Here is a 20956-nt window from a genome sequence, read left to right as displayed (position 1 = left end):
TAAATCCTGTATTTCCTTATTTTCTGCACAATCAGAATTTGACAACATTTTCTGTTTTAACAGTGACATTAAGTATTGCTGATATTTAAGCATATGAAATTGACAATTTAAAGCCCTCACAGCCAAAGTAGCAGAAGTGTAAACCTTTTTCCCCCATCTGTCTAGTGCCATTGAATCTCTATAAGAGGGGATAGGGTTTTTTGCAGTAGAAGCCTTGACCCCTTTGGGACCCTGAGAAACAGTTTCTGGGTCAGCAGCAGGGTTTTTATAAAGAAATTGATGTGAATTTGGAACCCTGTAGTATCTGTCTGGTTTAACAGGGGCAGGAGGTAAAGAGGCAGGAGAAAGTCCGGACTCTCAAAATACATCATCTACAATGTCTAACACAGGAGGAATAGCCAAAGGCCTGTGCTGAGGTAGTAAAAGAAAATTTCTAAGCCTTTTCTTAGATTCTGAGTAGTCCTGGCTCTCCCAGTGGAAGTGCTCCCTCATAGTATGCAGGGTTTCCCCAAAAGAATAATGCTCAGGCGGTGAGGCTGAAGGGATAGATTCTTCAGCATCAGAATCCTCGTAAGGAGGAAGAGAGTATTCCTGTTCGGAAGAGGATTCAGAGGAAATGGAAACCTGATCTGAAGATTCATATTCTGTCTCTTGCCTAGGCCTCTTGTCAGGAGGGGGATGGGAACCCCTGATCAAGGTAATTAGGTCTTCGGCCATTTTGAGCATCTGTTTTTTAGGCATGGTAGTCTGTCCAGGAGAATGCTGTACTTGTTTCTTTGTCTTTAGAACTGCTTTACTCTTAGCTTTGGAAGCTGAAGTAGGCTTTACATATAACTGTGTAGGTCTGAAAATACCCTCAGAAGCCGATGCCTGCTCAGCGGCTCTGGACCCATCTGAGGGAATAGTTTCCGAGTGTCCAATACCTTGAGTATCCAGAGAACTAGCTGGCTCCACGTGAGAGTCGTCAGCGGCCTGTGGCTCTGAGGTAGCAGGCGCCAGGGGCTGTGAAAGCACCTCAGTGAGAACCAGCGACTGGCTTAGTGTAAGCCTCATCGTCAGTTTTGGACCTCGGATGCCTGTCTTTTTCTTTTTCCTTGCGCTTTTTATAAACTCCAGTCGTCAGCTGTTCCGACGACATTATATAATTGAATCTTCGGCTAAAGTAATGAAAGGTAAAATCGTACCGACGCTTAATAGTGCATTGGTTAAATCTAGCACAAAACCGACAGCTAGCAACGTTGTGATCAGGGCCTAGGCAAGGAATACATTAAGAATGAAAATCCTCATGAGGTATTTGCTTCCCACAAGAAATACAATTGTTAACTTTTTCTGACATCGGTCTGGAGCAAGACAAAAGTTTCCCCAATGGGGTACTTAGCTTTAATGAAGACTTCGGATCTGAAATTCGTTTTTGAAAATCTCAGGAGTCGGCCGACCGGCACTTGCGAACTGCTTTTGCTTCGGGCACCATGCGACAAGAAAGACTGAAGAAAATGGCGTCGGCTGCATCTTTTATACCCCTGGCGCACTGACGTCAGGGAAGAGGCGACAGCAACCGACACCAGACCTAGACTTTGGAATTCAGGCCGACTGCGGGTAGCCTGCCAGCAGGATAACCCAAGTGTAATGACTGCAACAGTGAAACACGATGAACATCTATGAACTTGTGTGTCAAACTCTCAGTCATTCCCTATTGCAATATTACCAATGTATCTTTTTCTTTAATGTAACATACGCAATTAATTCTTCAAGGGCAGCAAGCACTGAATTTGTAGATGAAACACTGAAATGTAAAGTTGTTAGGCGGTAAAAGCCTTTTATTAGTTACAAATCTCTAATGTAGAATTATTCGGATGAATTTTACTTCTGCAGAGATTGTGCTTATTGACTGATACTCGTGGATTTTAATGACAGAAGTCTGAGTGGCCTTTTATGATTAAAATATTCTGAAATGGGCAGTTATGTCATTATTGGGTCATACATTTTGTTTCATTGCTTACTGGAAAAATGTTCAAAACAACTTTAAAACACACGCTAGCAGGTGGTGCTTTGTTATACAAGGAATATAGTTTAAAACGATCAGGAAGGTGAATCAAAGAACACATACATATATGCATAGGTTCATAGGTTGGTACTAGGCTATCGGCCCTAGGCCCTATATAAGCCTAGCCATAACAATTCCCTGGATATTTCTTCCCACAACATTTACTTCCCTGGACCCCTGTCTAACAGGGCGATTGACATGATCCCCGGGGTGAATTTCCTATCTCCCATCCGACTGTCAAGGTTCCTTTTGAAGAGGGCCAAGGAGGCGCTCTGCTTGACATGCATGGGCAGTCTGTTCCAGAGTAATGGGAGTCTCTGGGTCAGGAACCTATCGCTCTAGCATGTTTTGTTCATTGTGATGACAAGGTTTAGATCCCTGGAGTGTGTGGCTCTGAGGGATTGGGATTTCTTTAAGTGGAGCATGTCCAACAGCTCAGGGTTTGACATGGCCTTGTATGTTAAGCAGAGATTGCCTCTGAGTAGACAATATGCCACATTGTATAGCTGGAGTTTGTTTAGACAGTCAGCATAGGGCATCTGCTTTAGGCCTGTGATTCCTTTAGTGAGGTATTTTTGCGGCCTTTCCAGCTGTTGCTGATGTCTTGTGAGGTACATGCCAAACGGGGCATTGTACTCTATAATGGGTCTAATGAGGGATGAGTACAGTGGGACAATGACCTTTTTTCTGGATGAAAGGCCCTTAGTGATGAGGTGTGCCACATAGAAGGATTTCCTGACTGTTGTGGCGATGTGGTTATCGAAAGTGAGACCACTGTCCACATTTGTCCCTAAGTCTCTCATCACACTTTCAGTGTTTAGTGTACTGCCACCTATGTGGTAATTCACGGGTACATGCTTTTTCCCAAAGGGAATAACTATACATTTCTTGGCATTAAGCTTGAGCCCATGGCTCTGGCACCAAGCATCTGTTTCTGTAAGGCCCTTTTGTAGAATATCCACATCATTTGTGGATTCAATAATGGCTCCCAGTTTGCAGACATCTGCAAACTCTGTTAGCCAGAGTCCCTTAGTGTTGGCCTGTACTTCAGAAAAGTAGGTGGAAAACAAGAGCGGTTCCAGGACTGAACCCTGAGGTACTTCACTTGTCTGGAGATGGATTTGGAGTTGGCTACTTTTAGTCTGGGTTCTGTCAGTAAGCCAGTTGGCAAACCATCGAGTGACGTAGGATTTATGCCCAGCTTAGTAAGTTTATCTATGATTCCAGAGTGGGGGATGGTGTCGAAGGCCTTGGTAAGATCCAGATAGGCTGAGTGGACCGCCTTACCCTCGTCTACAGCTCTGGAGACTGATTCGAAGAAGTCAATCAGGTCCAGGAGACAAGATCCGCCCTTCACAAACCCAAACTGGGTGGGGTCCAGTGTTTGAAGGTTGCCAATGTCTCTGTTTATAAGTTCCATGATAATGCATTCCATGTCCTTGCAGATCAGGCTCGTCAAGACTGATGGGACAGTAGTTCCCGGGATCCAAGGTGGATTCCCCCTTGTGGAATGGAATAACTGTAGCTGTGCGCCACTCGGTGGGCATGAAGCCTGAGGTGAGGCTATGATTAAACATGACACTTAGGTGAGGTACCAGTTCATTTTGTAGTCCATGTAGTACACAGCCCGGGATGTCATCTGGTCCCACGGATGCTGTATTCTTAGCTTTGGAGAGTGCGGTTTCTACCTGTGTGGCCATGATTACAGGAATTTGGCAATCTTTTCGTATTGAGATGGGCCCTTTAGGGGGTGAGAGGGGGTGAAGTTGGCACTAAATCGATCTGCCAGTATATTGGCAATATCCTTGGGATCAGTATATTTAATGCTGTTCTGTTGTAGCTCAGAGCAGATCTGAGCCATAAGAATGTGTTCAAGGATCCTGTAGTTTGAAAAGAGCCTAAAGGTAAACTTAATTCTCCACTGGCCAGATGCAATTTATTTGAATGCGGGTTTTAATACTGCTTCAATGAATGTGAGTTTCAAGGGCAGAGAAAATTTACTGCTCATGCTAAATCTATTTTCATTGTGAAACTATATTGTTTGTTTAGCAAATGGCTATCGGTGTTTGTGCTATTTTATTTCAATATCTGTAATCATTGTAAAAGTAAATAAGAAAACAGTATGCACACTGATAGATTTGAACCATGTTCATGGTAACTGGGGAGAAATAGCCAAGTAATGGAACACTGGTATAAGGGGGCTGCTCTGGGGGGGGGGGGGGGCCAATCTATTACCTTGCCTAGGGCCTCATTTGACCATGATCCAGTGCTGCTAATTAAAGTACGAGAATAAATTATATGGCCCCTTAAAATCTGAAGAAAAAAAAACCCACTCCGTGGTGGCGGCGCCTTCTCTTTTAAGGAGGGCCATGCATGCTTCACATTTACACATGCCGACAGGAGTAGTGGGTCTTGAAAAATTACCATTTTCAAAAGTGGGTCTCGGTCCATAAAGGTTTGGGAACCACTGCAAACACCACCTACCCAGAGTGCAGACAGAAATGTGAGTTTGAGTTTCATTTTCAGGCAATTAAGACTTTCCGTACATTTTCAAGGAAATCATGAATTTCAGTTTGTTTTCATGGAATTGTGAGCTTCAAAGGAAGAAATGTTACTGCTGCTCATGCTAAGTCTGTTTTCAATGTGCAATTAGCTGTTTTTTGTTTATCAAATGGCACACTGTATTGTAGAATCTGAAAGCAGTGTTAGTAGCATCACTGCCTTTGCAGAAGGCTATGGATTCTACTCCCACACCATGGAAATGGAGTGCTGGTATTGCAGTACCCATACGATTGCTGATTATTTGGTGCATTATAAGGGGGAAAGGGGTTCTACACCCCTGAGTATGTCCTCCTTTGTATGGGATGCCTAGTGACTATGAACTTGTTGGTTTGTTAGTCATTTCCTATTGCAATATAACAACTTGCCAATTTTTTAATGTAATATAGGCAATTAATTCTTCAAGGGCTGCAGGCAGTGAATTTGTAGATAAAACATTTTGATGTAAAGTTGCTTGGCAGTAGCAACCTATTCATTAGTTACAGATTTCTTCACTGTAGAATTATTCAGATGATTTTACTTCTGCAGAGATTGTGCATATAAAGTTATATTGGTGGATTGTAATGACAAAAGTCTTTGAGTGGCCTTTTATGGTTGAAATTTTCTGAAATGGGTAGTTACTGGTTCATACATTTTGTTTCATTGCTTATTAAAATAATACTTAAAACTACAAATTTAAACCCCATTCTAACAAGTGGTGCTGTATTATACAAGGAATATAATTTAATACAATCAGGAAGGTGAATCAAAGAACAAATCTGTGTATTCAATGCCCTAAAAAGTGTGTGCAAGTAGTCTGTTTTGAAAATAGCCGAAAGGTAAACTTAATTCTACACTGGCCAGATGCATTTTCTATGAATGTGTTTTTTTCATAGGTTCATAGGTTCATACTAGGCTATCTGCCCTAGGGCATTTATAAGCCTAGCCAGAATGTGTTTGGCTTTCGCCACCCATTTTAAATTTATTTTGCTATGCCCTTTTTCGAGGTTAGTATACTGTGCCTCTGTCTAACAGTGACACAGAAGTGATACCCGGGGTAAACCTACGATCTCCCATCCACTCATCAAGATTCCTCTTGAAGAGAGTCAATGAGGGACTCTGCCTAACCTGGACTGGGATTTTATTCCAGAGTGAAGGGAGCCTCTGGGTTATGAATCTGTCCCTCCAGCATGTCCTATTTATTTCAGTGCTGAGGTTCAAGTTTCTCGAGCGTAGCTCGATGGGATTTGGATTTTCTGAGGTGCAGCATGTCCATTAATTCCGGGTTGGACATGGCTTTATACGTCAGGCACAGATCGCCTCTGAACAGGCGGTATGCCACTGAGTAGAGCTGGAGTTTCTTTAACCGGGCAGCATATGGCATCTGTTTGAGCCCTTTGATCCTCTTGGTGAGGTACTTTTGGGGTCTTTCCAGTTGCTGCAGGTGTCTGGTAAGGTACATCCCAAAAGGGGCATTGTACTCAATTATGGGCCTGATGAGGGATGAGTAAAGAGGCACGATGACCTCCCCTGATCTAGATGTGAATCCCTTCATGATTAGGTGGGCTATATAAAATGTTTTTCTAACTACTTTGGCTACGTGGTTGTCAAATGAGAGATTGCTATCAACTTGGGTCCACAAGTCCCTAATTACTTCTTCTGTACTTAATGGATTACCACCTATGTGGTAATTTGTGGGCACTTTGTTTTTGCCAAAGGGGATGACTATACACTTTTTGGCATTTAGCTTGAGGCCATGGCTCTGGCACCAGTTGTCTGTTTCTATGAGGCCCTTTTGGAGGATGCTTGTGTCGGCTGGAGAGTCGATTATGGCGCCCAATTTGCAGTCATCTGTGAACTTGGTCAGCCACAGTCCTTCCGTGTTGGCCTGTACCTCCGAGAAATATATACCAAACAAGAGAGGTCCCAGGACTGAGCCTTGTGGGACATCACTTGTAACTGGTTTGGAGTCTGACATGGCTCCAGCAATTCTAACCATGTGGGTTCTGTCCTTGAGCCAGTTTGCCAATCCATCTAGTGACATAGGGGTTTATATTTAAGCTGGTGAGCTTATCTATAATGCCCGAGTGGGGTATTGTATCGAAGGCTTTTGCGAGGTCCAGGTAGGCTATGTGGACCACCTTCCCCTCGTCAATGGCCTTGGTGACTGTTTCAAAGAAATCAACCAGGTTTAAGAGGCAGGATCTGCCCTTAACAAAGCCGAACTGGGTAGGATCCAGTGTTTGTAGGTCCCCAATATCTTTATTTATGAGGTCCATGATGATCCTTTCCATAGCTTTGCAGACCAAGCTAGTCAGGCTTATGGGGCGATAGTTTCCAGGATCCGTTGAGGCACCACCTTTATGGAGAGGGACCACTGTACGCCACTCTTTGGGCACATATGCTGTAGTAAGGCTGAGATTGAACAGTAGTTTTATGTTTGGGTTTAGCTCTTCTTGGAGTTCATGTAGGACGCAGCCCGGGACACCGTCTGGTCCCATTGACGCTGTGTTTCTTGCATTGGAGAGGGCGACTCTTACCTGAGCATCTGAGATGTCAGGGGGGCAGCACTCTGCTGGGATAGATATTTGCCATTTTGGTGGGGGGGGGGAGAAGTTTGCGCTGAACCTGTCAGCTAGGATGTTGGCAATGTCTGTGGGTTCAGTGTATTTTTTGTCATTTTGGACTAATTCTGAGCATATCTGGGAATTACCACCCAGGTTCCTAACATAACTAAAGAAAGCCTTGTGATTATCCTTAGTGTCCTGTGCAATTTTTCTCTCGAAGCTGGCCTTAGACAATTTTATGAGTGCCCGTAGTTTTTTGCCAATACTGATCAGTGATGCCTTCCCTTTTTGGGATTTTGCTCTATCATTTAGTAGCTTCCTCCTTCTATTGTATAGTTTGTTTATGGCTGGGGTCCACCAGACAGGGCGTCTGCCTTTGGAGGATTGGGTCTTGGTTTTATTTGGGATCGCATGATCCATGCATTCCTGAAGGTGTTCATAGAATGTGTTTATAAAGGATTCTGCGGTCTGGGCCGTATTTTCCACAGGCCCGAGGGCTTTGAAGGATTCCACCTCGGTTTTGAGGAGTGTGAAATTTGCTTTAGAGAAGTTTTTCACTGTGGTTTTCTGGGCAGGGGGTGGGGTCGGGATGTGAATATCCAGTGAGATTAGTTTATGGTCTGATCTTACCAGTGAGGGATACACTTCTGGTCTGGAGCATAGAGTCCCCATGTTGGTGATGATCAGGTCCAGTATGTTTTCTGTTTTCTCCTCTTGTGGGAGTGGTAACAAGTTGTTCCATAGCATTTGAGTTTATAAATTCTAGGAACCTTTGGGCTAGGGTGTTGGAGCTAGAGTAATGCTCCCAGTCTATGTTTGGGTAGTTGACGTCGCCCAATATAATGGTGTTTGGAGAGACCTTCATATTTTCCAGTGTTCTCAGGAAGGCCGAGTGGGGTTCCTGGGTTTGGGAGGGTGGTCTGTAGCAGGCTATAATTTGGAAGGCAATTTTACCCACTGTTAGTTGCACATGGATAGTCTCTGATGCTTCGTGCTTTGCCACCAACCTGGAGGTGTGGGTATCTTTGATGAATATCGATACTCCCCCTCCTTTTGTGGTTCGGTCCAAGTTTTGGGGCCAAAAAGCATGGTATGAGGTATAACCTGGTAGTGCTGGGGTGCTCTCGGGAGCCCTGAACCAGGTTTCTGTTACTGCACAGATATCGATGTTCTCCATGCTAAGGAGAGTTTCATGATGTTTCAACTAATGTGAGTTTTGTTGTTTTAAGAATGTGAGTTTCAAGGGCAGAGAAGTTTACTGCTCATGCTAAGTCTGTTTTCATTGTGAGACTGTATTGTTTGTTTAGAAAATGGCTATCTGTATTTGTGCTATTTTATTTCAATATTTGTAATCATTGTAGAAGTAAATAAGAAAACAGTGTGCACACTGACAGGTTTGAACAGTGTTTATGGTAACTGAGGAGAAATAGCCAAGTAATGTAACACTGGAGTGGCTGGGGAGGGGGCTGCTGCTGGGGGGAAGGGGATTGCTGCAGAAGGGACTGCTCTGGGTAGGTGGTCTATTACCCTGCCTAGGGCCCTATTTAACCATGATCCCGCTCAGGTATTTAAAGTGGGAAACATACACAAAGGTAGTTGTAGTTTAACTACATTACAAGGTATCTTTTTCTTCTTATGCATTTAAATGATTTAAGGAAATGACTGGAGTGGCTTTCTTGGGAATGGGGAGTGACCTACTTGTAGGTGTGGCTCAAATAGGGGTGTTTCATGAGTATGTTATGGGTGAGGCTTAAGGGGTGCCGGAGCACTACTTCGTCTAGGGTGCCGTTTCAGCTAAGGCCAGCCCTGGACCCAAGTTTTGAGTTTAGAATTAAATTTTCTTTGTTTATTATTGACTTGTAGGTTTAAATGTTTATAAATAGCATATGGTTATAAAGAATATTTTAAATTTAAGCAGCGATACTGTAGAAAGATTGCTCTAACTTCTCAATATGTTATGCATTTTCTTACTGTAGTTCACAATACTTCTGGCAGACATGGTAGAAATAAATGTGTAACTACGTTTTTGGATGACAATAAAGGTATTTTTCCTAAAGTTTATTCAGGGAAGATGCCGTTTTAAAACTGGTTCTAGTCATTCACCACAAATTGCATTTTGCTCTATTACTGGATGAAAAAAGGACATTTTCACCTCTTTCCTGTCAGTCCAACTAATTTAACAGTTGCCTGCAGTTTATTAGGTATAGAAGTTCTTAACAAACTTAAAGTGACTTTTTGTGGCCACATTTTCAGATATCCATGTGGGGTACTTACAGGGACACCTGTTCCTCATGACTGTCACTGACAAGGGAGATATTAATTCTCCAAAACTATTTAATTGAGCAGAATGCACCCAGTAAACAAAAAGTAAATTTAAGATTCATCACATGCTGTGACCAGCAGCAAGGAATCAGACTGCTTAAATGAAAAAAGCTTCAACACTTCTACTGAAAGTACTACTACTGGGAGAATGGCACTTCACAAAGTCTATTTTTATTGAGTTAACTGTAGAATGTGTGTGCTTAGCCTTTTTTTATTTTCTCTGACACTGCTGTGTGGATTGTGATGGTAGAGACTGGCTAGGGTGAGGAAGGATTTTTGCTAGGTACTATTCCCAGTTTTGACTTGAGTGTTTGCAAGCTACAGTTTGAGGTCTGAAATAAAACTTATTTTTGTAAAGTACATTTTCTATCGCATGTGTGGAACTGGTCACAAAAATAATACATCTCCCCATGTTCTCACAAGAACCCATTTATATACTGTTCCGCCTTTCTCCTTTGTAATTTTGGATGAAACTTGTAACATGCAAAGAATGCATTTGATGACTTGCTCTGCTGAAAATCTGTAGTACCTATAGGGCTCTCTATAAAAAAATGCAAAGATTTAAAATTAACATAACTTCAAAAATTGAACTTTTATATTCTGTATGAGGGAAAACTGCAGCCTCTTGGAGGATTTACCTCCTATCTTCTGTGTCACTGCAATTCAGGTAAAGTAAAAAAATAACTTAAATTCAGATTTCAGAAATTATACCCATTCATCTCAGCCACCTTTGAAATTATAATGGGTGCCCAAGTAAATTCTCAAGAATGTACCAAGCTTTCTTACAGTCTTTTTTCCAGATGGCATGTGCTACTGAAATGTCCAGAAGGCCGTCAAACTGTGGCAGTTTCCTACAGTGGTAATCCATAATGGTTTTTGTGCCATCTACTTGATATGGCATGCAATGGACCTCTACCATATACTCTTCCAGATCTTTTTGCTTCTTTCATTTCAGTAAGCACAACTGGTTACTCCTGGCTACACTGCAGTACTTAAATGTTTATGGCATGTATTCAGTACATATCGTGTCCTTAAGCATATACATCACATATGCTTAGATTAAGTTTGATTTTGAAACTTTTATACCTTAGTTGCCATAGAAAAGACTGCTCCTGCTTTCATATGCAATGTACTCTATACCCAATTGACCATACTTTATGCAAAATAGTCCTGTTCTATCTAGTCTTTCACGTGGCAGTAACTTGTTTTCAATCCTATATACTCATAGCTCTCAATCTTCCATCTCCAAAATGAGGAACATTTTCTCTTCTAATGTAGAACAAATGGGCCAAATGTGGAAATTTAATAATAGCTTACAAATGACTTCACATAGGAAGCTCAAGCGATGGTTAAAATGTGCTATTTTTACTTATAAAAAGTTCTTTTAGAATTAATATGATTCAGTTCTCTTTATCATGAATATCAGTCAAAACGAATCCTAGCACTGAATGTGTGGCAGATGCTTTCAATGTGGAGGAACACAAACTTTTTAATTCCCCACGAGGAACTTCCTCGTAATGAGGAACACTTTAGAGGTATGTATAAACTCTGTATAAAGGCCTTAATAGTTGTCCTGTCTGCAGCTATAGCGAGTCACAAAATGGCTTATGCTGTAGATGACAGACATCTTACTATTTTATTACATTTCTTCTATCTGCTGTCCCTGCTCCTGACTCTGAGCACTGAACACTGCAACCTTTGTATGATTAAACTTTCCTAATCAATCTGCCGCTTTTTATAAGACCACCCAATGTCTTCTTTCATGCTGTATGGCTAAAGTTGGTATGCTTATCAGCTATACCAGCCTATACACTGGATCCTGAAATGGTAAGTGGGAGGGGGATACTCTGATGTAACTTTGCATATAGTATTATTAACATGAATTACCTTAGGATGTTATATTACCGACTTTAATATTACCTAATCTTAAAAAACAATGGAATGTCCCCAAATTCAAAACTGTACATCAGAGAGAAACTTAAATTGATTTAATTTTATGGAGTACTTTCATTCAGTCTGCAATACAGGACTTTAAGTGCTTCAAACATGGATCCTTTCCATTGTTTTTCAATGTCTGACATGTGGATACATTTTTATATTATCTAATCAATGTTATTAGTCAGCTACACTTCCTTTATTTTTAATCTAGTTTGTGCACTGTTAAACTACATTTATATGTACTTGCTTTATCATTAACTGAATCTATCTTGTATATTGGAACTTTTTTCCTCAGGTTTGTACTGAAAAAATGGTCTCTACCCAGTCAACAAGTACAAACATAACTGAACTTGACCAATTCGTTTGAAGTCTATTTTGTCCATCAAACTTTTCTATGCCAACCACTCAAAATGTGCACACACACACCTTTCCATATCCTTTGAGTATTACTCACTGACACTGCAGAAATTTTACCATGTGACCAAAATTGCACACATTAAAGTACTGTTATCAGAATCCTAAGGAATGGGATGGACCTTGTTGCTACAAAACATTAAAAAGTAGTTGCAGTGTACTGTGTAACTTTTGTCACTGAGTAAGCAGGGAATGCTTGTTGACTGTGAAACTGTGTATATGCATCTTCAGTTGATAAGATCAAGAGGAGTTGGACAGAATTTATCACTGTTTATATTTTTATTTAAGGGTAGAGAAACAAAAAAGCAAATACTTTACCAATAAAAATAGAGACTGAAGAGCCACCAGATAAACTGGATGCATCCTTGTCAAGACGAAGCCAAAGGGCAATTGCAAAGACTGCACTTCCTGCAAGCTGAAAGGAAAAAATACAAACGCTGTCTTACTCTGTTTTAGATCAGTGTTAATAATGCATCAACCTACTTACATTACCACAGATCTGGTAGATTAACCATTCTATATAGGTCACAAAACAAGTACCCCCAGTCACCTTAGCATTCCAGTACTTTTTCAAGATAATTAGCAGTAAAACTATTCTTTACTCAACAGCTTTTGATGATGGCCTGAGCCATAGCACCCCTAGCACAATTTTTAGTCCAAGTACTAAGCTGCCATCTTGGACAGTGCAGCGATGCAGTAGTTTGTGTTGTCGCCTCACAGCAAGAGGTTCTCCACTTTGATTCTCGGCTGGGGTGCCTTCTGTGCAGAGTCTGCATGTCCTGTCTACATTCATGTGGGTTTCCTCCAGGTGCTCCAGTTTCCTCCCACATTACAAAGATATGTGTCTGGAGCATTTCTCTCTAGGCCTTTGGTGAAAATTGTCTCATTCCAAGTCGGACTTTCCTGCTAAACAAATGTTAAATAACTTCTTCTTCTTTCGGCTTTTCCCAGTTAGGGGTCGCCGCAGCAGAACTCTCGTCTGCTAATGACTAGATTTTTACGGATGCTGAGGTGCCAGCCCGACGCCCAACCTTCAACGAAGGCACGCCCATCATGTTAAATAAATAAAATAAAATAAAATCTTCCTGTGTTCAACCCACACTTTCTGCAGCACATTTAAGTTTGAATTTTGTCCTTTTGGTTAACATCAACAGTTACATGTGGGTTAAGTTCTATATTTCAGTAAAACACAAGAAATCCTTACATGCAAACCTGGAGAAATCTAGATGAGGTGGTATGAGAAAAGTTAGTCCGGGAAAGTATAGGCTTTGAATTCCATAATAGTCTGAGAGTACACTGTGACCTGCAAATCATTAACTTTATTCCCTCAGGTCTCCATAAAGGAGAACTCCAGCCAAAAGTCAAGTTTTTTCTTTCCAAAAAGTGATTTTCCTTCCCCGTAATCCAATGCTAAACACTTCACATATAGAAAAAAACATCATTTAATAATTGTTTCCCTTTCTTTCCTGCATTTGTCTCATCTGTTATATAACACAGGCTATTAAGAGTGGTTGTTGTTGTTTGTCCTTCGGCTTTTCCCGGTAAGGGGTCGCCACAGCAGAACTCCGGTCCGCTAATAATTGGCAGTTGTTTTTTTATGGTGTCGAGTTGTTAGCCCGACGCCCAACCTTCAATGAAGGCACGCCCATTCAACGCATGTCTTTCGAACGCCCACTCGACCGCGGGGAGGACAAGCAGACTCCACACAGAAGGCTATTAAGAGAGGTACAGTAATAAAATTAGGTCACTTATCCCAACTACAGAGCCATTAAAAAAACAATGCCTCTTAAACAATGGCATTTAAATGTGCCTTATCAGTTACAGTAGCCAGCATCACACCTTAGATAAATAGTGTAACCTGGATTCTGAACAAAGGCAAGGCTTTCAAGCTTAGTTTTCAGATGTAAATGTCTTTCTCTTTAATAAAACCCAGTACCACAAAGAAAGAAAGCAAGTTATGTTCATCTTACTCTTAAGTTGTCAGTATTTAATTTTACATTTTTCACATAGTGTAATTTATGCAAAAGAGCAGGTTTCTTCTGTTTTATTACATTTTTGCATTGTGTACATTGTTTTTTGAGACAAGTTGGTGAGTTGGAGAAAGAAGATTAATATCAAAGACATAAATTCTACCTACAATATTTAAAATTGTGAATGCCATGCAAACCATCTCAGCCCAAGTAATGCCTGTTAATCAGAGGTCAGATTTCTCACACTTGAGCAGTGAACTACAGATGTTCTTCGTGTTTCACTGTTGCAGTCATAACTGTTGGGTGATCCTGCCGGCAGGCAGCCCGAGGTCGGCCAGAATTCCAAAGTCTGGGTCCGGCGTTGGCCGTACCAGCAAGTACCCTGACGTCAGAACGCAGAGGTATAAAGCTGACAGCCGATGCCATCTTCTCCAGTCTTTCTTGCCGTGCGGTGGAAAGCAGCTCGCAAGTTGTTGGTTGGCGGATTCCCGGACAACGTGCATTCTTGTCGTCGGTCCGAAGACTTCTTCTCTTCTCAAGCTAAGTACCCCATTGGGGAAACTTTTTTCTTGCTCCTCCGATGTCGGAAAAAGTTAATAATTGTATATCGTGTGGAAAACAAATACCTCATAAAGATTTCCACTCTTACTGTCTTCCTTGCTTAGGCCCTGACCACGATGTTTCTTGCTGTCGGTTTTGTGCCAGGTTTAATTCTCGTACTATTAAGCATAGGTACGATTGGGCCTTGAATTATTTCGGTAGACGGTTCAATTATAGGATGTCGTCGGATACTTTACCGACAACCGGACTTCACAAAAAGCGCAAGGACAAGGATAGGCATCCGAGGTCCAAACAGGATTCTATGCAGCCGGAGCCAGCTTCGGGTTAGGCGGTCGTCAGTGAGGCGCTTTTGCAGCCCCTGTCGTCAGCCACTTCGGAACCGATGGCCGACACGGACTCCCATGGGGAGCCAACTAGGCCCAGTATTTTATCTGCTGCAGGACCTTCGGACGTCGCTCCTTCAGATGGGTCCGGAACCGTTGTGCAGGTACCGTCTTCTGAAGGGGTTTTCAGGCCTTCTCATATCACTATTACTACAAAGACAAAGGCAAAGTCAAAGACTCCTGTTAAGCCAAGGATTTCTTCTCAAGCTTCTTCGGATTCAGCTCCCAAGACCCAAAAGCAATTATTAAGGATGGCTGAAGATTTGCTTACTATGATTAGGGGTTCTCACCCCCCTCCTGAAAAAAGGCCTAGACAGGATATTCCTTATGATTCCTCTGATCAGGCTTCTGTGTCTTCAGTCTCTTCCTCTGAACAGGATTACTCTTTTCCTCCTTATGAGGATTCTGATGCAGAGGACTCTATTCCCTCTGCTTCTCCCCCTGAAGATTTTTCTTTTGGGGAAACTTTGCATGACATGAGAGAGCATTTTCATTGGGAAGGTCAGGATTATTCCGCTTCCAAGAAGAGACTTAGGGAATTTCTCCTTCTCCCACAACACAGACCTTTGGCTATTCCTCCTGTTCTTGATATTGTGGATGATGCTTTCTCTGAAGCTAACCTGAATCCTGACTCTTATCCGCCTGCTCCTTCTAAGCTGGATAGATTTTATAGAGTCCCTGATTCCCATCAATTTTTGTTCAAGAACCCTTCTGCAGATCCTGAAACTATTTCTCAGGGTTCCAAGGCTGCTAAGGCCGCTTCAGCAAAAAAATCCTATTCCCTCTGAAAAGGATTCTCGTGCCTTGGACAGATGGGGCAAAAAGGTGTATACTTCTGCTACTCTTTCTATTAGAGCTTTACATTGCCAGTTTCATATGTTCAAGTATCAGCAATTTCTTTTGTCTGTTTTAAAACAAAAACTTTCTACCTTTTCTGCATGTGCAGAGGACAAGGAATTACAGGATGTATTGCATGCAACTGAACAAGTTAGCAAACATAGTTTACATTGTAATCAATTAAATAGTTACAGACCCCAGAGTAGGCAGGTTCAGATCCTTATATGAAATAAGTCACCATATAACGCTGTCGCGGTCTGCGATGTCAGCTGATGCACGCCAAATAAAAGAAGCTATGCTGCTCACAGCATAAACACTGTTCCAAGACAATAGGAAGTACTGTTGCAGAAAATGCCGCACCTGTTACTCCTCCTCAGGGAGAAGCCAATAAACACAACTAAACAGACGAAGTCCACTTTACTGCTCCAATGATGAATATATCACACACTGTTTTGACTGAGGATGACTTGAGACTACTGAACAGAGGGTTGAGTTTTATACCCAGAAGTAAGAGCAATATGGTAGAAACAATTATGGATGTTAAATTATTTTGTAGGAACATGATGTTGAAATACATGTACAAAGATAGCAATCAGACATGTCCAGACTCTAACTTTAGATTTAAGAACCTGAGTGAATTTACACCTGCTAATCATCCCCTTATAGAAGCATACATGAAACTTACAGAGGATGAGCTTTATGATTATTATGAAAATAGAATATCTAATAAACAACTTTTTTAAAAATGACAACCTTACATATGGTGAAAGACTCAGCCTAAAGAAACTACAAAATGATGCCAACATATCCATCAGACCAGCTGATAAGGGAGGGAAGATAGTAGTCATGGATATGACAGACTATAATGAACGCATGGCTTCAATGTTACGTGATGACTTCTATGTTAAGATTAGCAAGCAGGACGTTGATCATACTATCAAATGTGTACATAATACTATCATTGACATATATATGGGGCATTTGATTGATAAGGATACTTGTGACTACCTTACAGTTATTCATCCTATTATACCTACTATTAATGGTCTCCCTAAAATACATAAGGATCCAGTAGACCCTCCCCTGAGACCCATAGTCTCAGGACGTGGCTGGGTCACCGAACATCTATCTGTCTAAGTAGAAAAACATCTGAGATACGTTTTGAATAACAACAACACAGTTCTGAAGGATTCTAAGCAATTTTTGCTTGATTTATATACTTGTATTAAGGATACAACAATTAACATGGATTACATTTTTGTAACGTTTGATATTCAATCTTTATTCACAATGATTCCCAATGATTTGGGAGTCATGTATGTTACTGAATATATGCGCAATCATAGTGATTATTCAGCTGTTAAGATAGATTTGATTACTTGTTTTCTTGAGCTGACATTAGAGAACAATTTGTTCATGTTCAATGGATACATATATAGACAGAAAGATGGCGTAGCTATGGGCACACCATGTGCCAATAGCTACGCCAATATGTTCTTAGCCCACTGGGAGGAGCAAACCTTATTCAAAGTAGACCTATTCATACAACATGTCATCTTTTATCGACGTTTTGTCGATGATTTGTTTGTTTTATGGAAAGGCACAGCTGAACAACTAGATTTGTTTTTTGCAACTTTGAACAATCTTACTACCTGCCTTAACTTTACAAAGAATAGTTCACAACATAGAATAGAGTTTCTTGACATGTATATTGAAAGGCTTGACAATAACATCATTAATACAGGGGTCTTTCGAAAAAGTTGTCATAGTAACAACCTACTACATAGATCTAGTATGCACCCCCATCATGTCTTCAGAAACATTATGAGAGGGCAGGCTATTAGGGCATCCAGACTTAATCCAATGGATCAATGCTTTGAAATTGAATTATCCAACTTGAATGACAGGTTAGTCCAACGAGGTTATCGTAGAAACGAAGTTAGTAAGCATCTTAAGGATGCTTCTGACCTAAGACTTACCAGAGGTTTACCCTATTTTGGACCACAATAATATTTGGTTGAACAGGATCCAAATATAGTGATACCACAATCCATTAAATTTAACACACAGTTTACATCAGACCATCTAGAACTGAGAGAAATAATGCATAAACATTGGGATATACTACTAGTAGATAATGACCTCAAAGCTATAGTGGGTGACTATCCCAGGTTTTTGTATAAAAACAAACAGAATTTGAAGAGAAAGCTCTGTTATACTACCACCACTCAACCAGAGAAAAATAGTGGCTACACTAAGCCGTGTGGACGTTGCAATTTTTGCAGCTATATAGACAGTACACCTCATTTCTATCATCCGGATCTGAGAAAGTATTTTTCAATTTCCGCTCAAGCAGATTGTATGACGCCACATATAGTTTATCTAGCGATATGTCAGATGTGCTCCTCATTCTATGTAGGAAAAACTAATCGCCCATTTAGGGATCGAATGAGAGAACACATCTATCATATCAAGAAAGGTTTAATGCATAATGCTTTAGCAAAGCATGTGATGATGACGGACACCTCACACTTGTTTAATTTTAAAGCCCTTGAAGTGATACACCCAAACCCCAGAGGTGGTGATGTTAATACACACACTGAAGGCAGGGAAAATGAATGGATACTTCTATTGAAAGCTGATAAAGGTTCAGGTCTCAATGAGAGAGTGTCTTTGAGACCGAAATTGAGACAGAGAAGGAATATAAGATAAAATATAGTTCTACACAATTTAAAGTGAGGGATATTTCTGACCTCACAGTTTTAGTTACAATGTCTTTTATATAGTTCATATGTCACATTTATTAGCGCAATTGCACACATATATATATGTTTTTGTATGTCTATATATTTTTATTTTCAATTTTATTTTTATTTTTATGCCATTGTTTAAATATGCACTTTGACAGTTTGAATAATGGCCTATATTACTATCTAGAGTTCTTTATTCATGGTAGACACGTGTATGCAATTGACATCCCAATACATTATGCAGTCTTTTGATTCTTGAAAATGTAACTGTGTCTACTATCAGTTATCAATAGACATTGTTGTCTTTTATATACATATATATATTTTTATTTATATGTAATAAATTAGTGTTCAGTGAAGTTCATAGATCATTCCGTATATATGATTGATAGAAGTTTTAGAGATTTTTCATTATGCTGTTACTTCAACAGATTGTTGTATCTTTTATATGTTCACATTTTTATACATTTTTGTATGAATGTCAAGCTTTGAAGTATGTGTAGTCATCCATTATTTATTATACATACACATTTTTTATATGAGTTTTAGAAAATATAAGGTTAATGTGGATGTCCCTTTAAATAACTTTCTATGTTAAATGATTGATAATTACTAATTAGTTACAGAAGATATATATGCTTGTATTTTTAAGAGAAGCATTGTTATAGATCTGAAGAAGCTGTGAAGCGAAAGCGCTTATCTTTTATCTTAATAAACAGTTTATTGGTATTCACTACCTAACTGTTTGGCATTTACTTTTTGGATTTTTTATCATATAAGGATCTGAACCTGCCTACTCTGGGGTCTGTAACTATTTAATTGATTACTTTTTTCTTTGCTTACCCCAGCGTTTAACCTACAGCGAGACTAAGGAGTTTCATATAGTTTACATTGTGGTTTTGATGCCTTGGAGGCTTCTTGTAGGGCCGCAGCCTCTGGTACTGTTATCAGGAGACATGCTTGGCTTCGAGAGCAGAATTTGCCTGAGCAAGTTAAGGCTAAATTGTTAGACGCCCCTGTTCAGCATGATGTTCTGTTTGGATCTAAAGCTGAGGAGGTTATTAAAAAGATGGAGGATAAGGCAAAATCTATGCAGACTGTTAAAGATTTCTTACAAGTTCAGCCTCCTAGATTTACTAGAAATTGGCCCTCCAAAAATTGGTCCTTTCCCACGTCTGACAGGCCTCAAAGGGGAAGATATAGACGCTCCAGGGGTCGGGCTCAGGCTCAGGCCTCTTACAGGTCCAGACAATGGACTGCTTCATCCCCTAGAAGGGGAGAAGACAGATCTCAATCACAAAGGAAGCAGACCCAATGACTCTCTCTGTTGGGCTACAGGTCCTCTTTGCCTGGAAGCCCCTCTCGGAGGAAAACTTTCTTTTCTACCAAAATTGGACTCATATTACCCAAGACAAATGGGTTTTGGACGTGATTTTAAGAGGTTACAAATTCCACTTTCACACTCCGCCAAGGTCTATTGGTTGGCCGGATCTGCCAAAACATCAATGGTCAGAGGCCTTAAATCAAGTGGACGCTCTATTGGCCATGAGAGCCATAGAACCTGTTCCACTTTCACAGATGGGAAAAGGTTTTTATTCAAGACTATTTCTGGTCCCAAGAAAACAAAGCTCATGGATACCTATTCTGGACCTTTCAGTATTAAACATTTTTCTGGAAATTCCAAAATTCAGGATGCTTACTCTGCAACAACTTCTTCCAATGCTCACCCAGGATGCTTGGATGGTGACATTGGACTTAAAGGAAGCCTACTTACACATTCCCATCAGGCGGGAATGCAGAAAATACCTCAGATTCAAGGCAGGTTCAAGGCACTTTCAATTCTCTGTACTGCCCTTTGGTTTATCTCTGTACTGCCCTTTGGTTTATCTACTGTGCCCAGAGTCTTTACCAAGTGTCTGGCTCCAGTAGTAGCTTATTGCAGACTCCAGGGGATTCAAATTTACCCCTATCTGGACGACTGCCTTATTCAGGCGGACAGCAAAGACCTTTTACTTCAACATCTGGATTTTGTTCAACGTCTTCTCCCACTTCTAGGATTTTCAGTGAACACAAAAAAGTCACATTTGATTCCTTCTTAGCAAATGATTTTTTTGGGAGCTCTTCTAAACACAAGCTTGCAAAGGGCCTTCCTCACTCCAGAAAAACAATTACAGCTGGCCTCAATTTTCAAAACCTTGGCAACTTTACCTCTGCTCACTGCGAGGAAATTCCTGCAGGCTTTGGGCTACATGGCTTCTTGCATCCTGTTGATTCCAAATGCAAGGCTTCATATGAGAAAACTTCAATGGCACCTAAAGAGTGTATGGTCTCAGCATTACCACAGTCTAGACACAATGATTCCACTGATTCCCTGCCTCCAAAAGGAGCTCCTTTGGTGGTCCAGGGCTTGTGCTTTGAACGAAGGGAATCCCTTCTGTCTGCCTCAACCTTCTCAGATCATTACCACGGACGCTTCGGATTATGCTTGGGGAGCTCATTTTCTAGACATTGGCCAGCAGGGCTCTTGGACAAAGAAGCAACTACTCTGGCACATCAACTTGAAGGAAATGTTGGCAGTCCAAAATGCTCTTCTAGCATTCCAGACTCTTTTGAAACCAGGACCTCTTCTGAT

The 20956-nt window shown here is 40.8% G+C and overlaps 1 protein-coding gene across 1 annotated transcript in view; it reads right to left on the bottom strand.

Annotated features, from left to right (window-relative positions):
* Positions 1-20956, bottom strand: part of TSPAN2 (tetraspanin 2) — a 977937-nt gene that overhangs the window by 523960 nt on the left and 433021 nt on the right. The window contains exon 2 of the mRNA XM_044076441.1: positions 12142-12238. Within this exon, the coding sequence (XP_043932376.1) occupies positions 12142-12238 (97 nt within the window). The remainder of the gene's footprint in view (positions 1-12141; positions 12239-20956) is intronic.

This window comes from Protopterus annectens, chromosome 7.part0 (assembly GCF_019279795.1).
Source record: "Protopterus annectens isolate FY-2018-M chromosome 7.part0, PAN1.0, whole genome shotgun sequence".
Taxonomy (NCBI): Eukaryota; Metazoa; Chordata; order Ceratodontiformes; family Protopteridae; genus Protopterus; species Protopterus annectens.
The sequence above is the reverse complement of the archived record's forward strand: the minus strand, read 5'-3'. Positions and strand labels throughout refer to the sequence as shown.